Source organism: Gavialis gangeticus, unplaced genomic scaffold (genome assembly GCF_001723915.1).
Source record: "Gavialis gangeticus isolate Ggan-Ray unplaced genomic scaffold, GavGan_comp1, whole genome shotgun sequence".
Lineage (NCBI taxonomy): Eukaryota > Metazoa > Chordata > Crocodylia > Gavialidae > Gavialis > Gavialis gangeticus.
In genome coordinates, this window is record NW_017729033.1 from 71,456,822 (window position 1) to 71,468,918 (window position 12,097).

At 37.2% G+C, this 12,097-nt stretch overlaps 1 protein-coding gene across 1 annotated transcript in view; it reads right to left on the minus strand.

The window, feature by feature from the left end:
* Nucleotides 1-4: 4 nt before the first annotated feature.
* CHIC2 (cysteine rich hydrophobic domain 2) overlaps nucleotides 5-12,097 on the minus strand; it is a 40,575-nt gene continuing 28,482 nt past the window's right edge. Inside the window, exons 4-6 of the mRNA XM_019526443.1 lie at nucleotides 3,528-3,584; nucleotides 3,302-3,361; nucleotides 5-264 (exon numbers count right to left, since the gene is read on the minus strand). Of these exons, the coding sequence (XP_019381988.1) occupies nucleotides 214-264; nucleotides 3,302-3,361; nucleotides 3,528-3,584 (168 nt within the window). The 3' untranslated portion in view covers nucleotides 5-213. The remainder of the gene's footprint in view (nucleotides 265-3,301; nucleotides 3,362-3,527; nucleotides 3,585-12,097) is intronic.

A 12,097-nucleotide genomic window follows, 5' to 3' on the forward strand; every position in this document is an offset into this window, starting at 1 on the left:
GTAATAACTTAAGTAGTATTTAACATTTGCATGAAATGACTTTTGCAAAGTTTGACAAAATGCACTTAGAACATGCTGTTATTAAAAAACAAAATGAAGAACAAAAACACCACAAGATTCTGTAGAACCAATGCTATGTCACCACCAGGAGAGCACCAAGCAAGGCACCATTGGAAAAGACAACATACTTGAGTAAGTCTCTATAAATAAATGCTAATCTGGTCGAAAAATTGGTGTCTTTGGTAAAAATTCTATAAGGATGACCTGTGTAAAAAGAAAAAAAAAAATTAAATAGACTTGGAATTAATCCTATAAACTAGCTGAAGTGTAATACAGCATCCAGTCAAAATTTGTTTAAGTTTTATCAAAAACTATGGGGAAAGGAACAATCAAGGCCCGTGCCACCCTCCTTGGGTAGGGGGTCATTAGTAAGTGATGCTACACAGCATGTGCCTATCTAAGAGCAGTAAACTATAATACCCAAACTATAATAATGGGGGAGAGAAACATGACTCACAGGTCACTAGACACATTAAAGTATGCCACCAGCTAATTATTCTTTGACAAACTCAGTTATCTGGCTCATAAGTTTTCCGTAAAAACTAACATCTATATTTTGTTAAGAGAGAAGATGAATACATGAGAATAACTTTACAACCTCATTATAAATATTCTCTCAGTTCAAATTAATTTAGCAATGTATTCATTATTATAAAGCTATGCTTAGTTTTGATGATTTTCCATAAAAAGTCTGATTACTGTTCTACTAATCTCCTATCTCCTTATGCATTTCAAGACTGTCCACCTTTATCTCAGACAAGATCATGTAAGTAATAAGAAACTTGGTTCATGTTTCAGCATGAAAATACAGGGCAGGATTCTATCTAAACCCCATGGAGTATTTTGTATGCCATGTTGACACTTTGAGATGAGAGATCTCAAATAAAATACAGGCAAACACAGTTTAAATCTGTGTATTTGGAAGGGCAACTTAAGGAAGCAGCCTTTCATGAAAATGTTCCTTTTGCAAAGACATGTCTATAAATATACAGACATAGTAAACTGGGGTTCCTAACATTTGTCTTGGACTGACATTTCCAGAATAACTTAACTATGAATTTAACACACACTGCTAAACAGAACTTGCCTTTCATCTAAGAAGTTTATTTCTTATATGAAATATATTTAAGACATTTATAATTTTAAAGATACACATTTTTACTGTTAAACATTCATATAAAAAGCCTATTACCTGAAATACATAACAGAGAGATTTGAGAGCATGGGGGGAAATGTACAATTGGCAGTTTAGAGGATACCTCCTTTTTTTTAGTTCATGAAATACCAACAAAGCTCTAATTTGATCAATGAAGTTAAGATTTTTTTAAATTAGGTGCTTTAAAGTTTGGTTTCTGAATCTATATTATTACATAAAGGTGGCTTTGTATCAAAAATGCCAAACTCCCAGCATCTCCAATGATTAAGTGATAGATATGTGTTCCACATTTTGAGATTCATCCCTACATTTCAAACTCTGGCAAGCTACAAAAGTGCAAGTCATCGTTTATATGGGTATATTGAAAGCACCTTGCTAATTGTTTAGTATTATACATTTGGATAAAAACCCTTATGTGATCAAGATCAACTGAGATGCCAAAACATGAAGTCAGGAGAGTAATGAAATAGTAGGTTCATTCTCCCCTGTTATTTTTTAATACAATTACTTTGAGATCAATATCAAGCTAGCTAGCTGCTAACTAAAGAGTGAAGCAAAGCAATTGTGTGAAAAATCAGGCCTGAGAAATTTAATTCACACTAAATACATCTGCACAAAACTTGTCAGAAGTTTTAGAAATTGTTTTTCTTCACCCTTAGTCCCTGATCTTGTGAACACTTATGCTCAACTTATATAGACCAAATGGTTTTATACACAAATCAACACAATGTTTACTATATGAAGAATAACAGTACTTTCTTACAAGTTCATCTTAAAAACATTAGGTTTCAGATATGATAAACCATATTCTAAAGTGAATTTCAAAAAATAGCCTCTTATGCTTCCAGTTTAACTGGCAAAAGACTTGGGGGAGGGGACTATGACAAGTACTTGCTGTAGAAAGAAGGTAGTCTTCAGTGATGAAAAAACAGAAGCATGTTCATATAGGTCAAGATCAAAACAGGATATTAAAATTCGCTTTTTTCTAGTTGTAGCGAAGTATGTCATGTCTCTTATCATAAATTAACATGCTTTATATAAAAGATAATGATATAAAAATGTACTTATTCAGTTCACTGAATAGAACTATTCTATGAAAAGAGGCATTTTAAAAATCTTTTATATTTCAGGTTAGAAATAAGACTTAATGTGAAATGGAAGAAAGGGGAAAGGCTAACAGAGATAAGATGATTTTAAGATAATTTCTAACTATTTAATCACTGTTTTAATCAATCTTTTTATATGCGGCTGCTTACGATGGCTGTATTGTTTCAAAGAATAGACAAAATATCATATAATAAAAGACCATAGATAAGTTAGAAATGCAAACTAGGTATCTCTCCAAGGTTAGTCTTTACTTTAAATAGTTAACCCTTTCCTGCTCTCACTTTTCACAATTAAAAAAAAACCTTAGCTATTCCAATGATATATAGTTTTAGCAAATTAATCCGCCCCAAGCATTTTCCTCCAGCTACCCATAAAGTGGTTAAAACAGTCATGAAAAGTTCTATGCTATTAAGTGGCATAGAATTTTTAGAGAATAAATGAACTGGGGAGTCTGTTACAGCTGACTATTAAAGATGACTTTAAAAATATTTTAGTGATGCTATTAAAAGATAAAGATACTTTCAAGACACTTGAGATATGAGGTAGTTAAAACCTAAAAAGGGTAAAGGTTTCTTAAGCTCCAACAGCTTAGTTGAAAGGTCTTCTTCCATACTTTTAGACTTGATTAGCATTATATAAAACAGCCATATCTGACTTGCTGCGTAACCAAAGTTGCAGTTATTCTTTATACAGCATCTAAAATTTCACACTCCATCAGCACATGTTCAAGCTATTTTATCTTGGCAATTAATTTATTATTTTTCAGAACACAGTGAAGCCTTGTTTTCAAGTCATTCATAACTTTATAAATCAGCCCTGCACATGAAACCATGCATCTGTGAACCGTAGAAAATCCTTGCACTCAGGCGATTAAGCTCTTGACACCTTTACTGATTAATAATCATGAAAAGAATAAGATCAGAAGCAAAATAAATGATCATTTAATAGAGAAACTCACAAAACAGCCCTTTAACTTACATATTCCATCATGTTATTCGTTTCACATTTCCTTTTGCTCAGTCTCCAATGCAAGCACAGCTAGACAAGGAGGAAAGAAAAAGAAGAAAAATGAGCTGTATTTTATTGCAGCACACAGACTAGCCCATTTGTCCACCTTTCATATTTTTCGTTCAACAAAAGCATCTGTTTCCATACTGTGCAATTCAGACTCCAACAGTACGAAGCTGCTCCCTGCGGCACTCACCTTGTGGTATAACCTATTGTTTTCCCATTCTAATAACTTCTCAATCGATCTTCGTGTCTGGAAGACAAATGAGAAAGAATTTTACTCTTGACTGGTTTTAGAAAAACTTTGTTTTGCAGCTGCTTTTGTGTGAAAAGGAGAGAGGTACAGGACAGTGACTAAGTACAGGGTGGTCTGCAGCACTATCAAAGCTTCTCAGTATTAAACAGTAACTAGAACAGAGATGACCTTTTTAAGAAACAAAAGCAACTGACTATGGGACTGTGGAAAAAAAGTGTTCCAACTTTTGAGCAGAACTGCTCATAAATACATTTTAATTACATGAAGATCAATTTGGCCTTAACCGCTTATAAGTGTACTTCACAGCAATTTTCAAACAACTGTTAAGCATAAAAATAAAGTTACCCAATCCCATTAATTTGACTATGTTGCTTCTAAAAAGGTCATCATTTGGACAAGTGACAGCTGCTTTAAACTGTATTTTGCAATATAAGAGGTCAAGTACAAATACCTAATATTCTATGAACAATACATAAAAGAAATTTTCCTTGCAACTCGAGCTCAGAACACCAGATAATCCTGGAAATGCAAATACAGAAAGTTCTGATAACCTATGAACACTTAAAACCAACAGTGAAGATCCCAAAGCTCTAAACCTTTGATCATCTAAGCTTTCACACATGACATTTTACACAAAGAATTCCAAAATATTTTAAAATCTAAACCTTGAAATCTTTTAAAGTTGAAATTTGCATGTATGCAAAAGTATTAATGGAAAGTAGGTCAGACTTTTGCAGTAAAACTTCACAGTATTTTGGGTATATTTACATTTTAGAAATGTTCTCTGACATTTATGGTCATTTGGCAGCCACAATATATGCTACTCAGCCCTAAATGGGATTTACTAGCAGTATGAATAAAGGAGGATAATTCATGATGCCAGGTGTTAAAGATGAGATGGACAGAACTGCAGGTGCAAAGAACGGAGCAATGACAAGGATCAAATGCAACTTAGTGCAGCTGCAGCCTCCTTACAAGGCAAAGGGGCTGTTAGGGGAGCATCTTGCTGTTATTACTCCCAAAGAGAGACACTGTAAACAAACACTAACAATCAAACTGAAAATCTGTCACGCAGGAATTCTGTGAACCAAATCAAAACTAACAGCAGCTTTCAAATCACTTGTTTAGCATTTCAAAAGAAAAAAAAAGTTCATATAAAAATTCATTATTGGCTCTCTAGTTATCATGCAGTCTTTCAATATTAAACAAAATGACTAAGCCTGAGCTATGGTCACATGATTAAAAAAATCATTGTTATCTATAAATAATCTTTATCAACTTGTGTTTTTACTACATAATATATATTAAAAGTGGGAGTTAAAACAGCTCTAAAAACAGGCTGTGTCAGTGACTAATTTATTGCATTAATTTTTGGAATTAAGGTTTTGGGAGTTATTACTACTTTTTTAAAAACCGTGCCCTTTAACAATGATCAGCAGACCTCACTTGTTTCTTTGAAAAGATAGCCTTTTAGAGTCTGCTCTCCTTTTAAATGAAAATAGGGCAGCAGTTATGGTCACACTTTTGTTAATTTAGTTGCCAGTCAGCTCCAAATCAAAAGAAAATAAGGCTGCAGAGTGTAATTAACATTCAGTTCAGTCGTTTTGTCCCTTGTCTAGCCCCCAAGCTTTGTTAAAATTGCCATCTGAATGCTGAAGGCTGTAGGGAAATCGATTTGATTCTAATCGCACCATGAAAAGAACATGATCTAACTGCTTTCAGCCCTCCGTAAATCTGTACTAGGTCTTTAGCACAATGCAACTTCCAATTTAAAAAGCACTGAATGTCTCGTCAATGACTTTGTGAAGAAAAAAGAACAAGGAGCAGACATAAAAATTCCAATAGTTGTTTAAGCATTAAAGTTCATTTGCATCACAGCAAACCTGAAAAGGGCTGACCTCTCAAACCGCCTCTCAGGTCTATGAAGTTGTAGCCTTGACAAGCTCACATTGACAGAGCTCATTGACTCTGAAAGGCTACTCTATCAATGGTGAAAAATGGCAATAGGTTCTACTCTGAGCAGGCATCTGCCTGCCCACCCGCTGCTAAACCAATGGCAAAACTGATTCAAAACCTGAATCTACCTTGTAATCTGCCTTTCTAGGACCTTTTAATAACAGATTAAGATCAGTATACAATTTAATGTTACCACTTGCCTGGAAAAAAAGAGAGTGGGAAAAACAATTCAAGCATTGCAAATGAATGAAATTACTTATTTTACACGTACATGCATACAAACAAGCTGATAGGTTAGTGATGCAGAATTAATCAGTTTATTTGAAACAGTAACCTGTAAGCAACTCTCTACCTGATTTAAAATTATTCTAATGCTAACATTTTGCATACAATAAATTACAATATTGCTGAGACCCTCCTGTACACCTATGCAAAAGTGCCCCATAAACCCTTACATTCCTCAGCCCTTAATATATTCCTCCTGTAAACTTCACATTCTTGTAATTATGGCTTGTGGTATTCTAAATTCCTAGGCCAACACCAAATTATAAGTATATAAATGTAAATGAAATTTAGACATAAAGCATTTCTGCAAACTTTGCCACTTGGAGTAAAAGTGAATTAAACAGCAACACACAATTCTCTATAGTAAGTTTTCTCTCCTACTTGACAGGTGAAAAAAAGCACTTGCACGTGCAGCTTAATTAATCATTGCACTTGACATCTCAATGATTTACAGTGAGGAGCAGGTGAGGACATACAAAACCAGAAAGGAGCTCTTGATTTGAGTGTAACATTTTCAGCACACTGGGATGACAAGCATATAGACTCTATCAATGGTGTACAGAAAAACCTATACAGCAAATTATTTGTTAGCAACAACAAAAGCACAAATTAAGTGGAAGAAAGCTTTCGTTATTAGGAAGATTTAATACTGGCAGTTTCTTAAGTTACTTTTTAAACAATATTTGAACAAAACTAAAATACTATTTCAAGCAATTACTTTTTTGTAAACTGCTGAAGATAAAACATTTATGTTTCATGATGCACAATTGTGAGCAACAAAATGCCCTTTACTGTCCCCACCAGAGAATATTTAGTGGCATAATTTAAATTCATCTTCAATTAATTATCAGACTGGAGCACGAGACATTTCTGTGACTGGTCTGACTGGTAAAACATTCCTCTTTGATGGCATCCTTTGCAACATTCCACCTTCAACCCTCAGGAAATGCCCAATCCAAATATACATGTAACAATTTGATGCTGCTCCCATTTAGGTCAACGAGTGTTTCACCATTCAATAATGGGAACAAAGGCAAAACCCTTTAGCCAGAATTTGTAAAATTATACTTTTTTCTTAAGTTTCATACTTTGTAAGTTTCATGTACATGAGTGTCAAGGCAGCAGCGATCTCCAACAAAAGGTTATCTAATTGTACAACTGTGCTATGTACTTATATAAAATTTTAATTATGTTGTCATTTTAAGATTGTTATATGCTTACAACATTCAACCAAACTGGGCTCAAATCCTAGCTGGAGCCTCCAAGTATTAGCACAATATGAGTACCATATAGATTCTAACACTGACTATTCAAGTGCCTCAATACACTATATATAAACTAGAATAAAGGCAGTGTCAGCAATAATATAATTTTACTACTAATCATTAGTTTTGCTCACACTCTTCAAGCAGTGATAGGGAGATTCAGTCTCACTTTCTTCTGAAATTTCTAATACAGGTGCAAGTTGTAATGTAGCACATGCCCAACAAGGACTGTTCCCACACCACTTATTTTAAAGCTTTTTCCCCAGTTAAATGATAACAATTTTGGTCTGGGTCCTGCAGAAATTTCTCCATATGCTTCACTTGAAATATGCAAGTTACACAACGTATTTAGGACTCTACAGAACTGTGGCAGTTGCTGCTACTCATACAGATAAATGGATGGATTTGTACTAAATCCTTAGAAAGGCACCATATGTTATTGATATCACTGAACTATGCCACTTACTTTCATTCTAAAAAAGCCAATCGTGCAAGTATAGAAAATGCTGTAGCTAGAAATTGATCATGCAAGTGAAGGAAATGCACAAGAATGCTGTAGTTTGACTTGATTTTGTGACCATGCACATGCGTCATTGCAGGGGATTAGCAGTCAGCATTTAGCTCTGGAGGAGGCCATCTCCAGGTTTGTGTAGTGTACCGAGTGAGGGAGGTCTGTGAAATTTGGGGGCACAACTGGCCCAAAAGATAAATCGAGGCTTCACACTTGTAGTATTTACTTGTGATTCCTTTGGTTTTAGCTATTTGTATTGCTAGGCTGCTTACCTGAACACTTTACATTAGAAAGTGCACACATACTTACTGGGAAAAGTTTTACATGTTTTCTAGTATCAGAGTTGTCAAGTATTTACAGGAATTGTTACCAGATATGTACTACGTCGTAATGTGACAGATATGTAATAATCTTCTCTATATCCTCCTAGCTCCAGTTCTCCTTCTTGCCTCCCTATGAAACTTCCTAGACCTTAAATGCTGGAAGCTGCAAGTGAGAGAGAAACAGTGCGGGGGAGGGAATTCTGGTCTTACACAGTTTACTCTCCCTTTCAGCATCCACTCTCTGGCAGTCTGGTATGGGATACTGGGCAAAATGGACCTATGGACTGACCCAGTAAATGGCAATTCTTATATTCTTATGAACAGCCACATAGGTCATTCTCCAGTACCTCCAATCCTAAGCATGTGCTTGCCAGAATTCCTGCCATTCATCTCTTCTCTATTATCAAGGTAACCTGGGAACACTTAAAACCTCAATGTGCTCGAGAAACAGGGCATGCTAGGCTTGATCTAGAAGGCTGGGGTGAGAAATAGAATGCAGAGGATCCCACATTCAACAAAGCACACCTTCCTCTTGCTTTGGTTACTCCATTTGAAATAACCTCCTCAATTCCATCCTTCCCCCATGCTCAAGCACTACCTCTTCTTATTCTCTCAATAAAACCAAGGTCTCCATACTTCACAGCAAAGGTGTTACTTCTGGCTCCCTGAAGGAAGTGAGCAAGGATGTGTGAAGTTAAAGGGAAGAAGGGGAATGGCACTGGTGTTTGGAGTTGCCTAGCTTATTGCCCCCTAAAAATGTAGACAGGAGTGGGAGGGCACCAGGGATACACAATCATAATATTCCACTCCCTCAGCAACCTCCATGTACTACAAGGCAGGTTTAAAGCTAGGTAGGGCTGGTGTTTGCATTTGGATGGGGTGGGGCATTACTGGCTTCTGTACATCTTCACTCTCTGATCCTCTTCCCACAAAGGAAAAACAAAGTAAAACAAAAAATTAAAAATCCTTTCCAACCACATTCTGCTTCTTAGGGCCTCAGGAAAGCTGGGTCATTAATGCCAAGACCTGACCTCCATATATTGATCTCTACTTATGTTTCCCCACCTCCTCACACTTCCCTTCTCTTTGCGACCTGCTTAATTACTTGCCTTGCTTTCCAGGCTCTCTGTGATAAGAAAGGCACAATATATAACAAAAAGAAATAATTTATGCTAGCTACCTAACTTGTTCTTGAGAAGATAAAGTTCATCATTAAAAAAAAATCATTCATCATGTTTATAATTTGTTGAAGCTGTAGGTCATCAGTTAGCAATCTAAAGAAATAAGATTTATAAAGGTTGCAGTTTTACAGTGTCTACTCTTCTGTATTATTGTATTTGTTCTTTTTTTTGTTCTTTCAGATTAGTTCATTGTACTATGCGGGACTGGTATGTGTTGATACATGCCATCATAACAATAAGCAAAAATCCATCCTGTTACTGTTACATTGAGCTTGTTCAATATATACTTGCTGTATTCTGCATTTTTTTTTTTATATCTTGGAAACAGAGTTAGAAAGACCTCAAGCAACCATCTAGTCTACCCCCAACTCTCAGACAAGACATGCATGCATCCATCCCTGACAGCCCATTGTCTAACCTGAATTTAAAGAATGAATGAAGTAGATTACACAACCTCCCTAGGTAGCTTCCTCCAGGCTTTCACCATCTTTAGCTATGAACAGATGCTGTATATGTCCCAGGACAAGCCATTTTTTTCCCTGGACAAAGTGCAGTCATTCAGATGTCCACTGTCCTGGGACAAACCCTGAAAAGGTCAGTGGGATAAGAGCTGCTAAAAATCACAGAATCATAGATAATTAAGGCTGGAAGGGAGTCATCTAGACCAAGCTCCTACCTGAGGCAGGATCATTCCCATCCTACACAAATCCATCGTCTAACCTCTTAGCAAAACTACCCGGCTGACCCTGACACATCACAAGACTTAACAACTTAAACAACCATAGTTAAAGCAAGGGGACCATGGCAGTCAAAGTCCTACTGCTGTATAGGTTCATATACACTCAAGGGATCCCAGGAAGAGGGCCACATCCCCTGCTACAGAAGGCAAAAACCTCCACACACCATACCAATCTGATCATAGGGTAAAATTCCTTCATGACCCCAAATATGGTGATTTGGGGATTAGGAAGGAACCTGGTATGACCCTGATTGGAGGGTCAATGCCCTGTATTCAAGAACATCCAGGTTTAAGTCTCAGAAGGATAACTGGCACACCCCAGTCAAAACCCCCAGTCTTGGCTTCAGCCAACATCCAATGCCTCTGAGGAAGGCTTAAAAAAACCCAACCTAAATCATGACACACAGCAGCAGGGAGAGAGGGTGGGATTCCTTTCCCAGCCTCATGTGGCAACCAGCAAAGGTTGTCCTAAAAGTTTGTTCTGAGACATGATAAAGTGCATCTGAACTGTCGTCCCCCAGTTTCATCACTGAATCAATGGCAGAAAAACAGCATTGCATTCAGTTGCTCGCTAAACCTCAACTGGAAGGGCAGTGTATGTACATGCCAATCTTTTGACCTTTGCGTTCCAGGACAAATGCAGGCACAACTGGTCCTGGGACAAGAAGTATGTCCCTAGTTTTTATAGTTCAAACTATAAATATTATATAGTTTCCCTAATATCTGAAGTAAGTTGCCTTTGCTGCTAGTAAGCCAGATTGCTTCATGTAGAATAACTGATCAACCTCTCTTTTACAACAACTTTTTATTTACTGGAACACTTATGTCTTCCCCTCTATATTCTCCTATGTTTACAAATAACACTTGTGTTAATGTCCCAGGGCAAGACTTGTCTCTTCCCCACCCCAAACACATCACTACTGACTCGTATGCAATTTATGATTAAGTATAACTCCCTCCCTCACATTCTTTATTTCACCACTTTGACCTCGAATCCTTAAACATGCCTGCCACCTCCTTCCAGCTTCTTATCATGCACTAATTTTATAAATGTACTTTCTCTTCCATGATTCAAGTCATCCATGTTCATATTGACTGGAACAGGTCCCATGTGAAATGTCTTCCCCCACATGACAGTGAAGTATTTAAACCAGTTGTGCACCCATTTCATGTTAATACTATCTGTCTATTCTCCTTATCCAGTTAGCTTCTCAAAGGCAATATCAGATTACCAATAAGAGCAATTAACAGAAACTTCACCTAACCTTAGATACCAAAACCCCCCCGAAGTGCGTATAAGACAAGGCACTGCAGTGCTTGAAACATGCCATAATATAGCAATATAGGCATGCTACGCTGTTTCTGGTTTGGGAACTAGTCTAACATCTCAAGCATAATGCACCCTTGCCCAATATAGATTTTTCTTAAGTTTTTTCCAGGGAAAAAAAAAATCTTAAGTGCCTAAAGGTCAGCAACTGCATGTGCCCAGAAGCACTGACATCTTAGCTCAGCCAAGAATTTATCCACTAAACCTAAAGCCGTTTAGGATTCACAAACTACACCTCCCTTAGCAGAGGAGGGGGAACGGGACTCGGTTGCAAAGTCATGAATGCAGGCTGGGGGAACTCAGCTCCTGGGTCCTGTAGTTTGTGCATTTTGTTATCCAATGAGAAAGTAACGCAAAGTCCCTCAAGAACAGCAAGCAGAACTCAGGGCTCCTTTCTCTCAGGGGAGTTCCCTTATCACAGTGCTATAACATCAGGCTCCCTTGTGTTTGCTCACTCTCTTGCATTCATTTCTACCCAATGGACTAGGTTTCAAAGGAGGGGAGAGTGTGCCCCAGCCAATCTTAGCCTCTGGCTTCTGGTGAGGACACTTTTATTAAAACTAGGGGGTTTGTAGATTTGCGTCCTTCAAACTGAAGTGCATAAAATTCAGGTCTCCCATTTTCTGAAAAGTATCTAAAATATTTATTTATTACATAAAAAGTCATGATTTCCAAGTCAAGTTAACTCTGACTCGGGAGGACCCAGGAAACTATAGGCCAGTTAGTCTTACCTCGATCCTAGGCAAGCTGTTCAAGAAAATTATTCTGACACACATCCAGGAGGGGACAGCAGGGAACTGCATGCTCAGGGGCAACCAGCACGGGTTCATCAGCGGCAGGTCCTGTCAGACCAACCTGGTGGCCTTTTACGACCAGGTCACTAAATCATTGGATGCAGGGGTGGCAGTGGATATAGTTTTCCT